Source organism: Bombina bombina, chromosome 2 (assembly GCF_027579735.1).
Source record: "Bombina bombina isolate aBomBom1 chromosome 2, aBomBom1.pri, whole genome shotgun sequence".
NCBI classification, from domain to species: Eukaryota; Metazoa; Chordata; class Amphibia; order Anura; family Bombinatoridae; genus Bombina; species Bombina bombina.
In genome coordinates, this window is record NC_069500.1 from 271079226 (window position 1) to 271103329 (window position 24104).

The 24104-nt window shown below is 37.0% G+C and overlaps 1 protein-coding gene across 2 annotated transcripts in view; it reads right to left on the minus strand.

Moving 5' to 3' along the window:
- Positions 1–1626: 1626 nt before the first annotated feature.
- The window catches only part of EPB41L4A (erythrocyte membrane protein band 4.1 like 4A), a 635814-nt gene continuing 613336 nt past the window's right edge, over positions 1627–24104 (minus strand). For both annotated transcript variants that reach the window (XM_053701541.1, XM_053701542.1), the window contains exons 20-23: positions 21115–21183; positions 18521–18631; positions 11556–11637; positions 1627–2463 (exon numbers count right to left, since the gene is read on the minus strand). In XM_053701541.1, coding sequence (XP_053557516.1) covers positions 2335–2463; positions 11556–11637; positions 18521–18631; positions 21115–21183 — 391 coding nt within the window. In that variant the 3' untranslated portion in view covers positions 1627–2334. The remainder of the gene's footprint in view (positions 2464–11555; positions 11638–18520; positions 18632–21114; positions 21184–24104) is intronic.

A 24104-nucleotide genomic window follows, 5' to 3' on the forward strand; every position in this document is an offset into this window, starting at 1 on the left:
AGCGCCATAGAAATGGCCATGCTGAACTGTGCCGTAACCTCTGGCGGAAACAAGCCACTCTTCAGAGAAGGAGTAAAGGCCATAGAGACAACATTGATTACCCGGGCCATTTCATATTCATCACAAGACACATCCTCCGTATCGGAGGCATCTGTGTCGCGCATATCAGAATCCTCCATAATCTCGGGATTACAAAAATCTAACTGGCACCCTTTAACATCCCCAATGGCTGGGGCACTCACCACCTCCTGTGACCCAGACAACCCACGAGCAAGACTCTCTCGGTCGCACACAGTAAGCATACGGAAGTGAGAAACAATGTAACTGCACCCGTCACGAGGTGCACCGTGACAGTCACAAAAAGGGCGCACAGTCTGGAAAGATTGCATCATTACCAGAAGGCCGTTATGTTCCGTAAAGGTTGTGAGCCTAGGTATAGCTACACATTTGCAGATAGAACCATATAACATACGTGATTAAAAGTCCCCCCTGTTCAATAACCCCCCTCAGGAGAAATTACCCCATGATTCCTTATTAAGATAAAAGGAGAGTCCCACTGGGACCCTACCTTGTTTTGTTAACATTACATTCACAAATCGAAAGAAAAGGAAACGATCTTACCGGAATCTACGCCGTGGAACAGGAACACGGCCCTTCAAGTGTGACAGATAGTAGCCTCGCTTCTGACATGGACTTGAGTGCAGAAAGGTAGGCAGCGAAACTCGTCAACACTGATTACCAAGGAGCTGTTAATATGAGTCGGGATGGGTTTGCAGGAAAACTCTCCCTGCATCTTCAGACTCTAACTTTCATCCATGCTTTCACTGAGAGGCTGACTGGATTACTTAAAACTCCAGTCCCATTGCGAAGAGTACTACCCTCCATGAGAGACTATCTCGAACTTCTGACATTTCTCTGCCAACCTCCTGTGAAGAAAGGCAAAGAATGACTGGGGGATGAGGGACGTGGGGGAGGTATTTAAGCCTTTGGCTGGGGTGTCTTTGCCTCCACCTGGTGGCCAGGTTCTGTATTTCCCAAAAGTAATGAATGCAGCTGTGGACTCTTCCCTTTTAAGAAAAAAAATTGTTATTTGGGCAGAAAAGGTTAAAAAAAGTGGAAGTGAAGGCTGAGATTTATTTATCATTAACATGAAACCTCCCTGCTGTAAGTCACCCTTAAAAAATGTTATTAATTAATTTTAGCAAACAAGTTGTTCAGATGCTTCAAAATTGCTATGTTGTATAACAAGGCAATTCATGGGATAGATACTTTAAACTACTAAAAGATTGATGTTGCAAAATTCGACCATAATTACAAATCTGGTAACAACTCAATATGCCTGATTATTTGGTTTACCTATATTCCTACATTGCTATGCAATCTAGTTGCAACTTTAGTGAAAAATATTTGAATAGTGTGTTGAGGCATTTTAACACATTATAGAAAATTACAATGTAATTTGAAAAATTGCACTTTAAAAATAAATAAATAATATTTGTCAAATGACTTGTCTTGAATGAAAAACATGTTCTTGCGCAGTAACACGTTTCCTAAATTGCAGCAAAATCATGGAATAAGTTGTCACATTTGAATTTCCCAGATAAAACATTATAAGAATTTCATAAATGTTGGTTGTACTTTTTATTAAATACTTTTATTTTAATACTGCAAGATAAAATAAATTCAAAAAACATTCTTAAAAAAAAAAAAGAGGGAAATTCCAGTTATACATAGAACCTTTCACTTGGAATATATGAAGTTAATGGTCCACTGACTTTTTTGTGCAACTAATATCTAAGATGTTGAATGGCAGACATTTGTTTTATTAACAGTCAGTGTCTAATACATAAAACAATGCCTGCTATTGGCTTCTTTGTAGCTGACGAAATAGTTTACATTTCCACTCAAATACACTGAGGACGTCCACTGGATTAAACAAATGTTCCACGGAGCAACAGATCAGGTGAGCAGCAGATTTGGTTATAGTTCTTCAAAGCAACGTTGGCAGCAAAATATGACACATTAATTTTGTATTTCCTCTTTTTTTCCAGTGTAAAAGCCATCTCTTTCTGAAAATAGGCAGGAGTAGTTGCATTGCCAAAAACATTGATTGGAGACTTAATTCTACAGTGCATTGAACAAAATGGCCCCTGTCCTATTATTTTTCTCAGCTTATTTCGATTCAATTGGAACCAGCAGCATTTTCTTTTTGTTAAAAGCAATTTCCCATATAGCTTCCAACAAGGAAACTTTTTTTTAACAATAATATCAGTGGTTGTGGTCCCTAATCCAAAGCTTCACATTGTAAGAGGCGTCACAACATTTTTTATGGGTTCAAGTTTCTGATTTAAGGCGTGAGGCCTGAGCAGTTTTTACTGTCTTTACACTGTGCTTTCCATCTCTGCTATGAGGAGAAACTTGTGCAACGGCTTCAATCAGGCTATCCTTGGATCCATTTCTTTTCTGAAAAATAAATAAAAATGTCAAATATTTAGCAATGCAAAGTACTTTATGGAGATATCATACTGCTACATAAATCTCCCTTAAAAAAACATATAAGTGATAGGTACTTGGGTCAGCCTTTGCTAAGGTTACTTAAGTATTGCCAGACTTGGTGCTGCAACAGCACTGATTTGTACATATGTTCCATGTGATGTGCACAGAGCATACCTACCAATCAGCAACCTCCGTGCCCCTTTTAAGCTTTGCACTGCAAAATGTCTGTCCAAAATTAAAGGAATATAACAATGCCCTATTGCTTAAACATGAGCCTGCAAAGCCATTACATACATAGTTAAAGTCTGTTCCAGAGCAGCAATGCACTGCTGGGAGCTTGCTGAACACATCTTGTGAGCCAAAGACAAGAAAAAAAGTGTGTGTCACCAACCATGATTAGCTTCCAGTAGTGTAGGATATGTACATATTCCTTTTTAACAAAGCATACTAAGAGAAGAGAAGTAAATTTGAAAATAGAAGATAATGTAAGTGTGTTAAAATTACGTGATCTATGATTTAATATTTAGTCAAATATTGCATGGATACAAAGCTTGAAAAGCTTCTGAAATTTATCTTCTGTATTAATTTAAGCAATTGCTGTGCAGCAACAGATTTTAATGGAAATTATGGTAAAAACTAAAATGCAGTGCATTGTTATTGTGACTAGGAGTATTTTTGCAATAGACAAATATTGTGATGCACCACAACTGGGTGCTTGGGGCATATGGGCATACGTTTTATTTGTTTTGTTCACATTGAATGCTTGATTCATTAGTAACAGTTTTATTTAAAGGGACAGTCTACACCTTAGTCATCTTAAGTTCTTACTTTACATTAAGCTGCAAATATCCTCCTGCGCCCTTTCTATATCATGCAGCAGTAACAGTGAAAAAGTTATTATAAAATGACTATTGTTTCTGGTCACTTTGAAATGGCTGCCAAGCTCCACCCACTGATGACATCATGATCTGGGCTGCATCTATGCTCTATGCTGAATAGCATTGATAGTCTGTTGAATACAACTAGTAAGCCTTTTGTAACTAGTGAAGACTTTAATGCAGCCCAGATCGTGATGTCATCAGTGGGTGGAGCTTTGCAGCCAGTTCAAAGTGACCAGAAACAATAGTAATTTAATATAACTTTTTTTACTGTTACTGCTGCATGATATAGAAATGGTATTTGCAGCTTAAACTAAAGTAAGACTTTAAGATTACTAAGGTGTAGACTGTCCCTTTAAATAAATTTTGACTGAAATATTTGCACAGGCTTTAGCATTTTCTATTTGCCTGAAATCTAGCATTCGATAGATAGATAGATAGATAGATAGATAGATTAGATTATACAGTAGATAGACAGACAGAAATACATAGATGTTATGGTGGTCTACTAAGGATGCAATATATGAACAATATAGTTGATATACACCTTTAGAAAAAAGCTTCTTCCGCCTAGTGGCCAAGAAGACTACATTTCCACTAAAAATACAGTAGTGCAATTAATTTGTTTAATGGTTCATGCATATCTTACATACTCCTAAATATACTGTAACTCCCTGATGTGCCATAACTCCAGTAATAAATACGGATGCTTATACATGATTAAAGTAAATAGTTAAAAAGACTCTCTTAAACATTACAGAATAATGTAAAATGACCATCTGATAAATGACATTATATAGAATGATATTATATAGATAAATACGGTGTATTTGTCAGAGATAAACTTCACTACTAGTAAAAGCCTTGATAATCAAATCAGCAATTCAAAATGGTTAAATTGTGATCATCATTCCATAACCCTGAATAAAAATTTTCTTTGAAAAAAAACCAAAACATTTACTTTAGTAGAGGACCCCTTGTAAAGGGCTATCTCACCCAGACTAAAATCTGGGTAACGGGCAGCTAGGACCCCGATGTAGGAGCAGCTGGCAGGTTTGCAAACACCGTTTAGTACAACAACTAAATGGACGTCCCATGTGTCCTGTGTGTATGAGGCAAGGTCAGTAATCTATGGATATAAAATCTTTAACTACGTACTTACGTCTAAATAACTTGGTCTATAAGACAACCTACTCTTGCTACTGCTTGTCCGGTGGCAGTGTCATATTATTAGGAATTTTTGGGAACAAATGAAACAGTTAGTAGAGACTTATTAAAAAATGTCATTTAATTTGAACTGTTTTTAATAAAACTTTCAAGATTTTTAGAATCCTGTTGCATTGTTAGATACATTTTAGATCCAAGATCCGAAAACTTGGATTTACCTTGGGACCGGAGCTGAAGTGTGAAGCTGAGGACTGGCAGTTGGAGTAACACACTAGGAGCTAGCTGAGAACAGGGATATCAGTCGAGCTATGAGTCGTAGCCTGCGCATACAGGAGCTGTTGGTGCTTCGTATCTGTGAGTGATATTTTTCTCTTTGACTATCCACTATCTTGAAGATATTACACCATGTTGCACCTTTGTCTATGTTTGTAGTTGTAGATGTTTTGTCATGAGGTTGGCCAGACCAGATTACAAAGAGCAAACTGGGCATTGGAAGTTTATGTGTTGGAGAGACCATTTATCGTCTTCATTATACTTGGGACACATACTATTATCATTTATTTTCCACTAATAGTGGAATTACTGATTGTATTGGAACTGTTGTTTGCTACTTCCCAGATCCTCTAAAAGAAGCTGTGCTAAAACCACTCCTAAAGAAACCTTTATTAGACCCAGACTGCATGACTAATTACAGACCAGTATCCAACCTCCCATTTCTGGGGAAAGTAATTGAAAAAGTAGTGGCAACTCAACTGGAAGCCCATCTATCACGCCTAAACATATTTGATCCTTTCCAGTCAGGCTTCAGATGCCGCCACAGCACTGAAACAGCGCTAGTCTGAGTGCTAAATGATCTCCTCATGGCAAGAGACAAAGGTGATTCTAATCCTCCTGGATATCTCAGCTGCATTTGACACCACTGACCATAGTATTCTAATAGAGCGCTTGCAGTACATCTGTGGTCTAGGAGGCACAGTCCTTAACTGTGTTTAAATCTTTCCTCGCTGGTAGATCACAGAGAGTAATATCAGGATCAAGCTCATCAGCACCAACAGAACTGGCCTGCAGAGTTCCACAAGGATCTATCCTGTCTCCCATGCTATTCGCAATCTATTTACTACCACTGAGGGACATCATTAACCGACATGGCCTAAGGTATCATTGTTACGCTGATGACACACAACTCTACTTCTCCTTTGCTCCAGATACTACAGACCCAGCATGCTGCATAAACAATTGCTTAACAGACCTCATAGAATGGATGAATGCTAGCTGTCTCAAAGTGAACCCGGACAAAACAGAGTTACTCTTGGTGAGGGGACCCCGGGCATCAAAAATATCCCACGATCACCCAACTGGCCTGGAGCTTGGAGGCTCTAAACTCGTTAGTTCAGCAAAGGTACGAAACCTCGGAGTGCTGATTGACGCTGGACTATCTTTTAAACAGCAGATTTCCTCCGTAATAAAATCTGCCTACTTTCATCTGAAAAACATAGCCAGGATACAACACTTAATTCCACTGGATGATATGCCAACATTAATCCATGCATTTGTATCCTCTAGGCTAGATTACTGCAATGCACTTTACTTGGGCCTCCTAAAAAAAGAACTCCATCGCCTTCAGATAGTACAAAACGCAGCAGCCAGACTATTGACCAATCAAACTCGCTCCTGCCACATAACACCTGTTCTCCACTCCCTGCATTCGCTTCCAATTAAATGGCGAACATATTTTAAAATTGGCCTGCTGACCTTCAAAGCCTTAAACAACCAAGGCCCACAGTACCAGAAAGAGCTCCTGACACCCTACATCCCATCCCGTTCACTTAGGTCAGCCAACACATCCCTCCTTTCAGTGCCAAGAATAAGGACAAACTCAGGCTCCAGAGCATTCGGCCACGCTGCCCCTACTTTCTGGAACTCTTTGCCGTGCGCAATCAGAGAGGCACCGTCCTTACATACTTTTTAAAAAAAGCTAAAGACCCACCTCTTCCATCAGGCATTCAGTCCGCTTATCTGACCTTCATAAACTCCTACCTTTTATGTCTTATGTTGGTATATTTGTAAAGTGCTTTGAGTCTCACAGGGAGAAAAGCGCTATATAAATCGCAAATTATTATTATTATTATTATTATATTATTATTATGTATACTTATTGATTTATTTTCTCCTAGTTAGTACTTCAACGTCCCTTACAAATTTATTTCTGTTTTTAGTATATATGATTCAGCTGGAGCATGACATTTTCCAAGTTACTTCTATTATCTCATTTGCTTTGGTGTCTTGGGGGGGTAGTTATCAAGCCGTCTACTTTTCTGGCTTCGCCGGCCCAATACGCCCGCCTAAGCTCGCCTCACATCGCCGCCGCAGACCTGAAAAAATACCCCTAAGTTATCAAATAAAGCTGTCAAAAAGCCGCGGGGCGATGAGCAGCGGACTGTGACAGTTATCACTCATCCGATCTCGCTGCCCTTCGGCTTTTTCCCAGCTTTATTGCTAGCCTGTCACTAAGCACTCACACTAAACTACACTGTTCTATCCCTATACCGGCGCCCCCGGAGCCCCCTGCAACTCAATAAAGTTACTAACCCCTAAACCGCCACTCCTAGACCCTGCCGCAACTCTTATAAATGTATTAACCCCTAAACCGCCGCTCCTAGACCCTGCCGCAACTCTTATAAATGTATTAACCCCTAAACCGCCGCTCCCGGACACCGCTGCCACCTACAGTATACCTAGCAACCCCTATCCTGCCCCCCCTACACCGTCGCCCTCTATTATAAAGTTATTAACCCCTATCCTGCTGATCCCGCACCTCTCCGCAACTAAATAAATAGTTTAACCCCTAAACCGCCGCTCCCTGAACCCGCCGCAACCTATATTAAACCTATTAACCCCTATCCTGCCCCCCTACACCGTCGCCACCTATAATAAATTTATTAACCCCTAATCTGCCCCCCACTACACCGCCGCCACTGTAATAAAATTATTAACCCCTAAACCTAAGTCTAACCCTAACGCCCCCCTAACTTAGATATTAATTAAATAAATCTAAATAAATTAACTCTTATTAACTAAATGAATCCTATTTAAAACTAAATACTTACTTTTAAAATAAACCCTAACATAGCTACAATATAAATAATAATTATATTCTAGCTATCTTAGGATTTATTTTTATTTTACAGGTACCTTTCAATTTATTTTAACCAGGTACAATAGCTATTAAATAGTTATTAACTATTTAATAGCTTACCTAGCTAAAATAAAGAGAAATGTACCTGTAAAATAAATCCTAACTTAAGTTACAATTACACCTAACACTACACTATACTTTAATAAATTATTCCTATTTAAAACTAAATACTTACCTGTAAAATAAATCCTAAGATAGCTACAATATAATTAATAATTATATTCTAGCTATCTTAGGATTTGTTTTTATTTTACAGGTACCTTTCAATTTATTTTAACCAGGTACAATAGCTATTAAATAGTTATTAACTATTTAATAGCTTACCTAGCTAAAATAAAGAGAAATGTACCTGTAACATAAATCCTAACCTAACTTACAATTACACCTAACACTACACTATACTTTAATAAATTATTCCTATTTAAAACTAAATACTGTAAAATAAATCCTAAGATAGCTACAATATAATTAATAATTATATTATAGCTATTTTAGGATTAATATTTATTTTACAGGTAACTTTGTATTTATTTTAGCTAGTTAGAATAGTTATTAAATAGTTATTAACTATTTAATAACTACCTAGCTAAAAGAAATACAAAATTACCTGTAAAATAAATCCTAACCTAAGTTACAATTAAACCTAATACTACACTATCATTAAATTAATTAAACTACCTACAAATAACTACAATTAAATACAATTACATAAACTAAATAAAGTACAAAAAATAAAAAAAGCTAAGTTACAAAAAAATAAAAAAATAAGTTACAAACATGTTAAAAATATTACAACAATTTTAAGCTACTTACCCCTAATCTAAGCCCCCTAATAAAATAACAAACCCCCCCAAAATAAAAAAAATGCCCTACCCTATTCTAAATTAAATAAAGTTCAAAGCTCTTTTACCTTACCAGCCCTTAAAAGGGCCATTTGTGGGGGCATGCCCCAAAGAAAACAGTTCTTTTGCCTGTAAAAGAAAAATACAACCCCCCCCAACATTAAAACCCACCACCCACATACCCCTAATCTAACCCAAACCCCCCTTACAAAAACCTAACACTAATCCCCTGAAGATCATCCTACCTTGTCTTCACTCAGCCGAGCAGCGATGGAACCGAAGTGGACATCCGGAGCGGAAGAAGTTAATCCTCCAAGCAGCGCTGAAGAAATCTTCCATCCGATGAAGTCATCATCCAGGCGGCGCTGAAGAAAAGTCTTCGATCCGGCCGATGTCATCTTCAAAGAGGCGCTGAAGAGGTCTTCTATCCGGGCGATGTCATCTTCCAAGCCGGGTCTTGAATCTTCCTTCCGCCAACGCGGAACCTCCTTCTTCACCGACGGACTACGACGAATGAAGGCTCCTTTAAGGGACGTCATCCAAGATGGCGTCCCCTCAATTCCGATTGGCTGATAGGATTCTATCAGCCAATTGGAATTAAGGTAGGAAAAATCTGATTGGCTGATGGAATCAGCCAATCAGATTGAGCTCGCATTCTATTGGCTGTTCCGATCAGCCAATAGAATGCGAGCTCAATCTGATTGGCTGATTGGATCAGCCAATCGGATTGAACTTGAATCTGATTGGCTGATTCCATCAGCCAATCAGAATTTTCCTACCTTAATTCCGATTGGCTGATAGAATCCTATCAGCCAATCGGAATTGAGGGGACGCCATCTTGGATGACGTCCCTTAAAGGAGCCGTCATTCGTCGTAGTCCGTCGGTGAAGAAGGAGGTTCCGTGTCGGCGGAAGGAAGATTCAAGACCCGGCTTGGAAGATGACTTCGCCCGGATAGAAGACCTCTTCAGCGCCTCTTTGAAGATGACATCGGCCGGATCGAAGACTTTTCTTCAGCGCCGCCTGGATGATGACTTCATTGGATGGAAGATTTCTTCAGCGCCGCTTGGAGGATTAACTTCTTCCGCTCCGGATGTCCACTTTGGTTCCATCGCTGCTCGGCTGAGTGAAGACAAGGTAGGATGATCTTCAGGGGATTAGTGTTAGGTTTTTGTAAGGGGGGTTTGGGTTAGATTAGGGGTATGTGGGTGGTGGGTTTTAATGTTGGGGGGGTTGTATTTTTCTTTTACAGGCAAAAGAGCTGTTTTCTTTGGGGCATGCCCCCACAAATGGCCCTTTTAAGGGCTGGTAAGGTAAAAGAGCTTTGAACTTTATTTAATTTAGAATAGGGTAGGGCATTTTTTTTATTTTGGGGGGGGTTTGTTATTTTATTAGGGGGCTTAGATTAGGTGTAAGTAGCTTAAAATTGTTGTAATATTTTTAACATGTTTGTAACTTATTTTTTTATTTTTTGTAACTTAGCTTTTTTTATTTTTTGTACTTTAGTTAGTTTATGTAATTGTATTTAATTGTAGTTATTTGTAGGTAGTTTATTTAATTAATTTAATGATAGTGTAGTATTAGGTTTAATTGTAACTTAAGTTAGGATTTATTTTACAGGTACATTTCTCTTTATTTTAGCTAGGTAAGCTATTAAATAGTTAATAACTAAGTTACTGTACATGGTTAAAATAAATTGAAAGGTACCTGTAAAATAAATATAAATCCTAAGATAGCTAGAATATAATTATTATTTATATTGTAGCTATATTAGGGTTTATTTTAAAGGTAAGTATTTAGTTTTAAATAGGATTCATTTAGTTAATAAGAGTTGATTTATTTAGATTTATTTAATTAATATTTGTTAGGGGGGCGTTAGGGTTAGGGTTAGACTTAGGTTTAGGGGTTAATAATTTTATTACAGTGGCGGCGGCGTAGTGGGGGGCAGGATAGGGGTTAATAAATTTATTATAGGTGGCGACGGTGTAGGGGGGGCAGATTAGGGGTTAATAAATTTATTATAGGTGGCGACGGTGTAGGGGGGGCAGATTAGGGGTTAATACATTTAAAATAGGTTGCGGCGGGTTCAGGGAGCGGCGGTTTAGGGGTTAATACATTTATTATAGTTGCGGTGGGCTCCGGGAGCAGCGGTTTAGGGGTTAATACATTTATTATAGTTGCGGTGGGCTCCGGGAGCGGCGGTTTAGGGGTTAATATGTATAGAGTAGCTTGCGGTGGGCTCCGGGAGCGGCGGTTTAGGGGGTAATAACTTTATTTAGTTGCGGCGGTGTAGGGGGGACAGATTAGTGGTGTTTAGACTCGGGGTACATGTTAGGGTGTTAGGTGTAGACAGCTCCCATAGAAATCAATGGGATGTCGGGCAGCAGCGAACTTGTACTTTCGCTATGGTCAGACTCCCATTGATTCCTATGGGATCCGCCGCCTCCAGGGGTAGCGGTTTGAAAACCAGGTACGCTGGGCCGTAAAAGTGCCGAGCGTACCTGCTAGTTTTTTGATAACTAGCAAAAGTAGTGAGAATGTGCCGCACATCTGGAGTGACGTAAGAATCGATCTGTGTCGGACTGAGTCCGGCGGATTGATGCTTACGTCACAAAATTCTACTTTTGCCGGTCTCGAGCCTTTGATAACTAAGGCGTATCAGCCTCGCCACAAATACGCTGCGGAATTCCAGCGTATTTGAGGTTGACGGCTTGATAACTAGGCCCCTTGGTATCTTCATGGACAGCAATGTGCTACTAGGTGATATCTGCTGATTGGTGGCTGCACATATATGTTTCTTGTCATTCAGTACCAAGAAAAATAAGAAAATTTGATTATAGAAGTAAACCAGACAGTTGATTAATTCGTATGCTCTGTCTGAATCACCAAAGACAAATGTTGGGTTTTATGTCCCTGTAAGAAAGACAGAGCCATACAATACAATATATGTTGTGCACTTCATTTAATGATTACTAACCTGTTGTGAGGTTGGAGCACTAGAGCAGTGAGCATCTGTAACGCGTGTGACGGTCAAAGGAGGCACAAGGTCGTTTTTAGCGCTGCAAAGAAGAAATATAATATGTTTGTATCACATGAAAAATATGACAAATATTGCACAGTAAATGCTAACTGGTCATGTTTACCATTGCTGCTGTTCCTAAATATGAAGCTGATTAATGTGTGACTACCATAAGATGGGTAAGTGATGTTTTCTAACAGTGATGCAGCATTAGATGTCTGGAAAATGAAAGGAAAGTGCTGTTTTACAAATAGTGTATAATCAGTCATCAATAATCTGAGCTAAACACATTTTAAATATAATTACTGCAAAGACTATAGGTATATGTGTTTTGTAGTCTTCTCAGTTTGTATGTTTAAATGTATATGAATATCTACGTCTGTATATAAATAAGTGAATATCTACGTCTGTATATAAATAAGTGAATATCTACGTCTGTATATAAATAAGTGAATATCTAAGTCTGTATATAAATAAGTGAATATCTACGTCTGTATATAAATAAGTGAATATCTAAGTCTGTATATAAGTAAGTGAATATCCACGTCTGTATATAAATAAGTGAATATCTAAGTCTGTATATAAATAAGTGAATATCTACGTCTGTATATAAATAAGTGAATATCTACGTCTGTATATAAATAAGTGAATATCTAAGTCTGTATATAAGTAAGTGAATATCTAAGTCTGAATATAAATAAGTGAATATCTAAGTCTGTATATAAATAAGTGAATATCTACGTCTGTATATAAATAAGTGAATATCTACGTCTGTATATAAATAAGTGAATATCTAAGTCTGTATATAAATAAGTGAATATCTACGTCTGTATATAAATAAGTGAATATCTACGTCTAAATATAAATAAGTGAATATCTACGTCTGTATATAAATAAGTGAATATCTACGTCTCTATATAAATAAGTGAATATCTACGTCTCTATATAAATAAGTGAATATCTACGTCTGAATATAAATAAGTGAATATCTAAGTCTGTATATAAATAAGTGAATATCTAAGTCTGTATATAAATAAGTGAATATCTACGTCTGTATATAAATAAGTGAATATCTACGTCTGTATATAAATAAGTGAATATCTACGTCTGTATATAAATAAGTGAATATCTACGTCTGAATATAAATAAGTGAATATCTACGTCTCTATATAAATAAGTGAATATCTACGTCTGAATATAAATAAGTGAATATCTAAGTCTGTATATAAATAAGTGAATATCTAACTCTGTATATAAATAAGTGAATATCTAAGTCTGTATATAAATAAGTGAATATCTACGTCTGTATATAAATAAGTGAATATCTAAGTCTGTATATAAATAAGTGAATATCTACGTCTGTATATAAATAAGTGAATATCTAACTCTGTATATAAATAAGTAAATATCTACGTCTGTATATAAATAAGTGAATATCTACGTCTCTATATAAATAAGTGAATATCTACGTCTGAATATAAATAAGTGAATATCTACGTCTGTATATAAATAAGTGAATATCTAACTCTGTATATAAATAAGTGAATATCTAAGTCTGTATATAAATAAGTGAATATCTAAGTCTGTATATAAGTAAGTGAATATCTACGTCTGTATATAAATAAGTGAATATCTAAGTCTGTATATAAGTAAGTGAATATCTAAAGGTACACAAATGAGCATTAGTAAATGCACTCTATCTACGTCTGTATATAAATAAGTGAATATCTACGTCTGTATATAAATAAGTGAATATCTACGTCTCTATATAAATAAGTGAATATCTACGTCTGAATATAAATAAGTGAATATCTACGTCTGTATATAAATAAGTGAATATCTAACTCTGTATATAAATAAGTGAATATCTAAGTCTGTATATAAATAAGTGAATATCTAAGTCTGTATATAAGTAAGTGAATATCTAAAGGTACACAAATGAGCATTAGTAAATGCACTACAATTTGATAACTGATCCAGACAATACATACTAACATACTCCCATGCTCACAAAAAAGCTGCCCCACTGTAGGTCACAATATTTCAGGGTTGCAGCTTACTTGACTCTCATCACAGATTCACTCCCCTCTCTGTGACATCAGTCTAGTACCATCCAAGCTGATCAATGTTTACTGTATAACCATAAAGGGACAGTCTACTCCAGAATTGTTATTGTTTAAAAAGATGGATAGTCCCTTTATTACCCATTCCCCAGTTTTGCATAACCAACACTGTTATGTTAATATACTTTTTACCTCTGTGTTTACCTTGTATCTAAGCCTCTGCAGACTGCCCCCTTATTTCAGTTATTTTGACAGACATGCATTTTAGCCAATCAGTGCCCTCTCATAAGTAACTCCACGGACGTGAGCACAATTTTATCTATATGGCACACAAGAACTAACACCCTCTAGCTGTGAAAACATGTCAAATGCATTCAGATAAGAGGCAGCCTTCAAGGGCTTATAAATTAGCATATGAGCCTACCTAGATTTAGCTTTCAACTAAGAATGCCAAAAGAACAAAGCAAATTTGATGATAAAAGTAAATTGAAAAGTTGTTTAAAAAAGCATGCCCTATCTGAATCATGAAAGTTTAATTTTGAATAGATTGTCCCTTTGAGGAAAAAGGAAATGCTGAGCTATTGTATATTAGTGTTAACATGTGTCCTGAGTAACTCACAGTTTCAGTTTTTATGATATATATATATATATATATATATATATATATATATATATATATATATATATATATATATATATATACATATATATACAATTCTTATTATTTTTATTCATACATTTTAATTAGTATTGTTCAGAATTTTTTCCTGTTGATGGGACCAACTTGAATATGTATCATGCTGGTTACATATAGTTATGTTTGTCTCCTTTAAATGTGAATAGCAACCTAACTAAGAGAGTCATAGGGCCCATGATCTGAAAACGTGTCATAATATCGCTATGTTGTAAAGATATCCGCATCGTGAATTGAAAGTGCATGATAAATATTCTAAAGTGTTCAATTTCTTGTTTGAAGGTAGTCTCCCAAAGAGAAGTCTTAGTAGATTCGTAGAGTGATGCGAGGGTTCTCATCCATTTGCAAAATTATCAATTCTGCAGCCTCACCATGCGCAGTGAAGGTTAATGTAATTCCTTAAGAACTGGAATTACAGGATATATGAAATAGTTTCAGATATATGAAATATGTGTCATATTACACTATCATTGTTTCATTTGTTAGATTATTGTTACTAGGAATGAAAATGACAAAGACAATAGCCATTTGTCACCTTTAAATATTAGATTATAGTTGTTTGGACTGATTTAGTGGGTTTTAAAAAGTTCACACACTATTAAACGTGTTTTTGAAAAATTGTGAAATTTACACCATTGAAACTACTGAACAGCTTCACATCAAACTGTAATTTCTGTACAGAAGAGAATCCTTCAAGCAAACCTTCTGTACAGTGAAAACCTACAGTCTCGTGTGATTCAGGCAGCTCAATAATTTCAATAGTGAAAATCTCCCAATTTTTCAATAACGCAGTTTACATACACCTAGATTATGAGTTTTGCGTTTGGAGGGGTGCGGTGCTAACGAGTAGTTTATGCTCACCGCTCACTTACAGACAGCGCTGGTATTACGTTTTTTTACAAACCCGGCGTTAGCCGCCAAAAAGTGAGCGAAGAGCAAAATTTAGCTCCACATCTCACCTCAATACCAGCGCTGCTTATGTTAGCGGTGAGCTGGCTGAACGTGCTCGTGCACGCTTTCCCCATAGGAATCAATGGGGGAGAGACGGCTGAAAAAAAACCCTAACACCTGCAAAAAAGCAGCGTAAAGCTCCAAACGCAGCCCCATTGATTCCTATGGGGAAAATACATTTATGTCTACACCTAACACCCTAACATGAACCCCGAGTCTAAACACCCCTAATCTTACACTTATTGTCCCCTAATCTGCCGCCCCCGACATCGCCGACACCTGCATTATATTATTAACTCCTAATCTGCCGCTCCGGACACCGCCGCCACCTATATTATACTTATGAACCCCTAATCTGCCGCCCCCAACATCGCCGACACCTGCATTTTATATATTAATCCCTACTCTGCCGCCCCCAATGTCGCCGCAACCTACCTAAATTTATTAACCCCTAATCTGCCGCCCCCAACGTCGCCGCCACTATAATAAAGTTATTAACCCTAACCCTAACCCCCTAACTTAAATATAAATAAAATAAATATAAATAAAATTGCTACAATTAAGTAAATTATTCCTATTTAAAACTAAATACAGTACTTACCTATAAAATAAACCCTAAGATAGCTACAATATAACTAATACTTACATTGTAGCTATCTTAGTTAGGGTTTATTTTTATTTTACAGGCAACTTTGTATTTATTTTAACTATGTACAATAGTTATTAAATAGTTATTAACTATTTAATAACTACCTAGTTAAAATAAATACAAAAGTACCTGTAAAATAAAACCTAACCTAAGTTACAATTACACCTAACACTACACTATAATTAAATTAATTACCTAAATTAAATACAATTAATTACAATTAAATAAAATTATCTAAAGTACAAAAACAAACACTAAATTACAGAAAATAATAAAATAATTACAAGATTTTTAAACTAATTACACCTAATCTAATCCCCCCAGAATAAAAAAAAGCCCTACCCTACACTAAATTACAAATAGCCCTTAAAAGGGCCTTTTGCGGGGCATTGCCCCAAAGTAATCAGCTCTTTTACCTGTAAAAAAAAAGTACAAATCCCCCCTCCCAACATTAAAACCCACCACCCACACAATCAACCGTACTCTAAAACCCACCCAATCCCCCCTTAAAAAAACCTAACACTAACCCCCTGAAGATCATCCTACTGTGAGATGTCTTCACCCAACCGGGCCGAAGTCCTCAACGAAGCTGGGAGAAGTCTTCATCCAACCGGGCAGAAGTGGTCCTCCAGACGGGCAGAAGTCTTCATCCAGACGGCATCTTCTATCTTCATCCATCCGGCGTGGAGCGGGTCCATCTTCAAGACATCCAACGCGGAGCATCCTTCTCGGCCGACGACTACCCAACGAATGAAGTTTCCTTTAAGTGACGTCATCCAAGATGGTGTCCCTTCAAATCCGATTGGCTGATAGAATTCTATCAGCCAATCGGAATTAAGGTAGGAAAAATCCTATTGGCTGATGCAATCAGCCAATAGGATTGAGCTCACATTCTATTGGCTGTTCCAATCAGCCAATAGAATGCCAGCTCAATCCTATTGGCTGATTGGATCTTGTAATTATTTTATTATTTTCTGTAATTTAGTGAGGGGGTTTTGTACTTTAGTTAATTTTAGTTAATTGCAATTAATTGTATTTAATTTAGGTAATTAATTTAATTATAGTGTAGTGTTAGGTGTAATTGTAACTTAGGTTAGGTTTCATTTTACAGGTACTTTTGTATTTATTTTAACTAGGTAGTTATTAAAAAGTTAATAACTATTTAATAACTATTGTACATAGCTAAAATAAATACAAAGTAAATAAAAATAAACCCTAAGCTAGCTACAATGTAACTATTAGTTATATTGTAGCTAGCTTAGGGTTTATTTTATAGGTAAGTATTTAGTTTTAAATAGGAATAATTTAGTTCATTGTAGTAATTTTATTTAGATTTATTTAAATTATATTTAAGGGTTAGACTTAGGTTTAAGGGTTAATAACTTTATTATAGTGGCGGCGACGTTGGGGCAGCAGATTAGGGGTTAATAAATGTAGGTAGATGGTGGCGATGTTAGGTCCGGCAGATTAAAGGTTAATAATATTTAACTAATGTTTGTGAGGCAGGAGTGCGGCGGTTTAGGGGTTTATATATTTATTATAGTGGTGGCGATGTCCGGTTCGGCAGATTAGGGGTTAAAACATTTATTTTAGTGTTTGCGATGTGGGGGGGCCTCGGTTTAGGGGTTAATAGGTAGTTTATGGGTGTTAGTGTACTTTTTAGCACTTTTTAGCACTTTAGCACAGCGTTGTAGTGTAAAACTCTTAACTACTGACTTTAAAATGCGGTACCAGGCTTGACAGGAGAGTGTTTACCGCTCACTTTTGGTCAGACTCGTAATACCGGCACTATGCAAGTCCCATTGAAAATATAGGATACGCAATTGACGTAAGTGGATTTGCGGTATATCTGAGTCTGGCCAAAAAAGTGAGCGGTACACCTGTACCTTCAAGACTCATAATACCAGCAGGCGTTAAAAAGCAGCGTTAGGACCGGCCAACGCTGATTTTTAAGGCTAATGCCAAACTCGTAATCTAGCCGTTTGTAAATGAGTTTGCATATATTGTAGATTATCTGACATTCAAATTCATTACCAAAGTATTCTGAATGTTTTAAGGTAGCAAGACCTATACTTTCCTATAGAAGCAAGATTGCGTCATCTGTACAGCAAGGGAAAGACCATTTGTTTAGAACATCTCACTTAGTGTTAACATTGGAAAACATTTCTCATTGGAAACATCAATTTTTTTACTGAGCCCATATTATTTTCACTATATGTTTAATTCTTTTTTTTCTTTTTTTTAACTATATGGACCTTTCTAAAATTGAGAATGGGCTTAGATTGTTGCATAAATTATTACTGTATACTATTTTATTATCAAGTTGTATCTTTGTTTCATTAATTAACAGCTTTTAAGACTTGTTATTTGTTCTACTTTTTGTTTATCAACGTATTTTGAAACATAAAAATGTGTTAATTGTTTTTGTATTCATTTCATATATCAAATTAATTTATCATTCATGCTTATTAAAAGGAAGCTTAAATAAACGAACATTGCTGAGGACACTTCCACTTTCTACTGAGTCTTTCCTTGTTAAGAAAAAAAAAATATATATAAAACGTACTTGACTTCTGATAGGACTGATCTCTCTCCATCGGAACCCTGGGATCGGCGGTACTGGCGGAAGCTGCGGGGTGAGTGGGAGTGTCTGATACGGATCGGGTCACCTTGAGTCCTGTGTAATAAAAAAACAAAACATATGATATTTAGCTTGATAGATAATTACTAACCATGTACAATTTACTATGCATTAAAGCCAAGACATGTTGTTTGAAATGCAGTAATTTAATTAGATAGTCAAGTACGTGCCTGCCCTCTTACAGTAATGGGAAGTAAAATGTACACTAAACTGACTGTTTGCTTTGAGTCCAATATGGTCATTTAAATTACAGATAGTAAAATAGAGAGAGTAGTATATACCACTTTTATTTACCTCACGGTGCTTCCCTCAAACAAATAATATATATTTATAAAAAAAGAGAGAGAAAATTTAGGGAATACAATAATCCCCTACAAAAGAAAGGGAATAAAAACAGCACACATATGAGGTATATTTAACAATTTATTTGACTGACAAAACATATCATACAACGGAGTCAGCCCATTTATGTTCTGCATAAAGCAAAAACATGCAAACAAACAATTATATACATAGTAAAAACAAGGAACCAATCTCTATTAGCTATGACACAGGCCTGTATCGTATCATAAATCAAGTTGCAACAATGTCTGGATAAGATAAATTAATAATCAAAACCAGTTAGAGCTCTGTACCTATTATATAAATACATGTATTTATATAATAGGTACAGAGCTCTAACTGGATTCATTACTTCAGCCAATGACTCAATACTTAGATTTCTTGTTACAACTGGAAGTACAGGAGAGCAAGGACTTTCTTCTGGACTCCAATGAGCTTTTGAAATTGTTAAAGGAAATTACACCTCTGGAGGGTGACCTGTGGGTCACCCTAGATGTTAATAACCTTTATATCATTATTCCTCATGATATAAGTATATCAGCTGCGCAATTACCACTGGTGATTGGGTCAGCACCAATATCTGTTAGCTGTCAGCAGTTATTTTGCTCCAGAGCAATAATTTAACAATGTGTTTAACCCCGTTTGCTAATATTACATGTTCTAACAAATTGGAACATGTCATTTTTTCATTATAATGACACTCTATGTATAGGGCCATTTCTTACAGAAACAATAACGTAAAAAGAGCTGCCAATAAGCAATAAAAAAGGCTCATTTTGATTGTAATATTGAAAAGAGCTTATCTGCATCCATTAACATAGCGATAATTATCAAATGATAGATTGTGAACAACCCCTCCGCTATTTCATCCTTTTAAGCATCTGTAAAACTTAATAAATCACTTTCTTCCTACTACGCCATATAGTCATAAAGTGCTTTATAAAGAAGTTTACTTGCTGTAGTCTCATCAATTCCTATGTTATTTAATACAGGCAATTTACTAAGCGTATCCATTCTTTAGTCTCAGTAAAATAACATAGGAAATAGCGGGTTAGGCTTGAGAGAGCGGTTTGCGTATTTTGAGCAACATAAGAACTGATAACAAACTGTAGAGTTAATTTAGCCCACTCTAATAGATACTGGAAAAATAATGTCAATATGATTAGGGAGTAATATGGTTCTTCCTCTTGAGGATGGCTGCTTTAATTCTCAAGTTCTTCTTCCCATTGCACTTTTAAAACGTTTTTTTCCCCCCTAAATAATTTATTTGTAACTCACTGAATATCATTTTAGCATTATTGTCTAATACAGCTGATAATGGGTGACTCATCCTGGTTTTATGGTTTTATGTGCTCTCGGAACAATCTCAGTAAGCGAAAAGCAGTTAAAACTTATCTTTTTCAAATACATGATAAGCCTCTCGCAGCAGATGAGAAATGACATCTTCCTTAGCTACACTTAGGGATATAATAGCTTACAATTCTCTATTTCATACTAGCAGTTATGCACATTTAAATCTTGAAACACAGCTGAAAAGCTACTCATCTAATTTAATGTAAAATACAATATGAAACTTGCAGTGCAGTTCAGTTCTTCTGGTGTGGCAGATGATACAGAATGGGGCATATTTATCCAGCTTCGTATATGCCCCTTGTTTCTGGCGGACCTTAAGGCTCGCCGGAAACAGAATTTATCAAGAATTAATGGAGAAGCGGTCTAAAGACCGCTGCTCCAAAACTTGTCCGCCTACTCTGAGGCAGCGTACAGAAATTAACACGATTGAATACGATCGGGTTGATTGACACCCCATGCTAGCGGCCGATTGGCCTCGAATCTGCAGGGGGCGGCATTGCACCAGCAGTTCACAAGAACTGCTGGTGCAATTGATAAAATGATAAATGTATCGAAGGGCAGCGATGTACTCTACTTCGTATCATGTCCGCTAGCACATTGTTAGATATGCCCCCTATATGTTTTTATATACACATTTTAAACATACAAATGTTTATTGAAACATAGCTATTTTTTTTTTACGAAAAATCAACCCATAAAATAAGTACCACCTGCTTCATCCAGCTTGATGGGTAGATGGTACAAGAGATAAAGTCTACAAATAACTGCCGCGTGATAAGTACATTATACTTGCAGAAACATAGGATCAGCCTTAGTTAACTTACTCTATTTTCATGTAAGGAATTTCCTTTAATTGTTCTTGGGATAAGCCTGAGGGATCAACCAGTTCCTTCCTATAAAAAAAAATCAACAATGTTAAAAACTCCGCAGAATAATTTCACATCTATTTTTATTTCCATCAACCAAAGAACTTTGTAAAAATACCAGTATTGATTAATGCAATGCATGGTTATATAGCAGAAATAATACAGCAGAAACAACGTCATCCAGAGGACACAATCCACACTTGATTGGTTTTTAATCTATGTGAAAAAGTTGAGAAAACAGTATGGATAGGGAACAGTGAAGTTTTGCTATCTTAAAAAAATAAATAAATACATACATAAAACCAACCTTAAAGGGACAGTCTACACAAAATTTTTTATTGTTTAAAAAGATAGATAATGCCTTAACTACCCATTCCCCAGCTTTTCACAACCAACATTGTTAGATTAATATACTTTATAACATTTAAATGTCTGCCTGTTTCAGAGGCTCTATAGACAGTCTCTTAATCGCATGCTTTTTTATTTGCTTTTCACAGGAGACTGCTAGTTCATGTAGGCCATATAGATGACAACGTGTTCACGCCCGGGAAGTTATTTAAGAGTTAGCACAACACAGTACTAAATGCAACTCAACAGATTTTAAATAGTCACAGTCATGTGATCAGGGGGCTGTCAGAAGATGCTTATATACAAGGTAATCACAGAGGTAAAAAGTATATTAATAGAACTGTGTTGGTTATGCAAAACTGGGGAATGGGTAATAAAGGGATTAGCTAGCTTTTAAAACAATAAAAATTCTATTGTAGACTGTCCCTTTAAAATTAATCAACTTTAAAGGGATATAAAACCCAATTGTTTTCTTTCATGATTCAGATAGAGCATGTAATTTTAAGCAACTTTCTAATTTACTCCTATTATCAATTTTTCTTCATTCTCTTGGTATCTTTATTTGGAAAAGCAGGAATGTAAACTAAGGAGCCAGCCCATTTTTGGTTCAGATTAAAAAAGTTGATTCAAATTGCATTCTCTATCTGAATCATGAAAGAAAAAAAAAGTTGGGTTTCATTTCCCTTTAACACTTTCACTGCTAATTCATTTCACAACCCTGGCAGGAATTGTTTTTAGTGTTTTGACCCTCATTGCATTTACACATAAATTTCAACTTGTTTTCTGCACCCTCACAAATGATACAGTTTTTTCAGTAGACTATGTATTTTTAGAAAATAACCTTATTTTAGAGAAATCTCGTAATATGGGACTACACCACAATATGAACTGCAAAAAAAAGTACAATTTGTGTGATTTTCTTTAATAAATGGCAGAATGTGAGATATTATATCCTAAATAGTTTAAACTCCCCTTTTAGTTTAGCATTATTTCACCTTCCCAAAACATAAATTTTGTGATTCTATACTAATACTGTTTAATAAAAACAGAGACAATGTATTATGTTTGCTAGTGTGCAAATCTTGTAATGTACACTGCTCAAAAAAATAAAGGGAACACTAAAATAACACATCCTAGATCTGAATGAATTAAATATTCTAATTAAATACTTTGTTCTTTACATAGTTGAATGTGCTGACAATAAAATCACACAAAAATTAAAAAATGGAAATCAAATTTTTTAACCCATGGAGGTCTGGATTTGGAGTCACACTCAAAATTAAAGTGGAAAAACACACTACAGGCAGATCCAACTTTGATGTAATGTCCTTAAAACAAGTCAAAATGAGGCTCAGTAGTGTGTGTGGCCTCCACGTGCCTGTATGACCTCCCTACAACGCTTGTGCATGCTCCTGATGAGGTGGCGGATGGTCTCCTGAGGGATCTCCTCCCAGACCTGGACTAAAGCATCCACCAACTCCTGGACAGTCTGTGGTGCAAAGTGAAGTTGGTGGATGGAGCGAGACATGATGTCCCAGATGTGCTCAATTGGATTCAGGTCTGGGGAACGGGTGGGCCAGTCCATAGCATCAATGCCTTCGTCTTGCAGGAACTGCTGACACACTCCAGCCACATGAGGTCTAGTATTGTCTTGCATTAGGAGGAACCCAGGGCCAACTGCACCAGCATATGGTCTCACAAGGGGTCTGAGGATCTCATCTCGATACCTAATGGCAGTCAGGCTACCTCTGGAGAGCACATGGAGGGCTGTTCGGCCCCTCAAAGAAATGCCACCCCACACCATTACTGACCTACTGCCAAACCGGCCATGCTGGAGGATGTTGCAGGCAGCAGAACGTTTTCCACGGCATCTCCAGACTGTCACGTCTGTCAAATGTGCTCAGTGTGCCCCTGCTTTCATCTGTGAAGAGCACAGGGCGCCAGTGGCGAATTTGCCAATCTTGGTGTTCTCTGGCAAATGCCAAACGTCTTGCACGGTGTTGGGCTGTAAGCACAACCCCCACCTGTGGACGTCGGGCCCTCATACCCCCCTCATGGAGTCTGTTTCTGACTGTTTGAGCAGACACATGCACATTTGTGGCCTGCTTGAGGTCATTTTGCAGGCCTCTGGCAGTGCTCCTTCTGTTCCTCCTTGCACAAAGGCGGAGGTAGCGGTCCTGCTGCTGGGTTGTTGCCCTCCTATGGCCTCCTCCACGTCTCCTGATGTACTGGCCTGTCTCCTGGTAGCGCCTCCATGCTCTGGACACTACGCTGACAGACACAGCAATCCTTCTTGCCACAGCTCGTATTGATGTGCCATCCTGGATGAGCTGCACTACCTGAGCCACTTGTGTGGGTTGTAGACTCCGTCTCATGCTACCACTAGAGTGAAAGCACAGCCAGCATTCAAAAGTGACCATAACATCAGCCAGAAAGCATAGGAACTGAGAAGTGGTCTGTGGTCACCACCTGCAGAACTACTCCTTTATTGGGGGTGTCTTGCTAATTGCCTATAATTTCCACCTGTTGTCTATCCCATTTGCACAACAGCATGTGACATGGATTGTCACTCAGTGTTGCTTCCTAAGTGGACAGTTTGA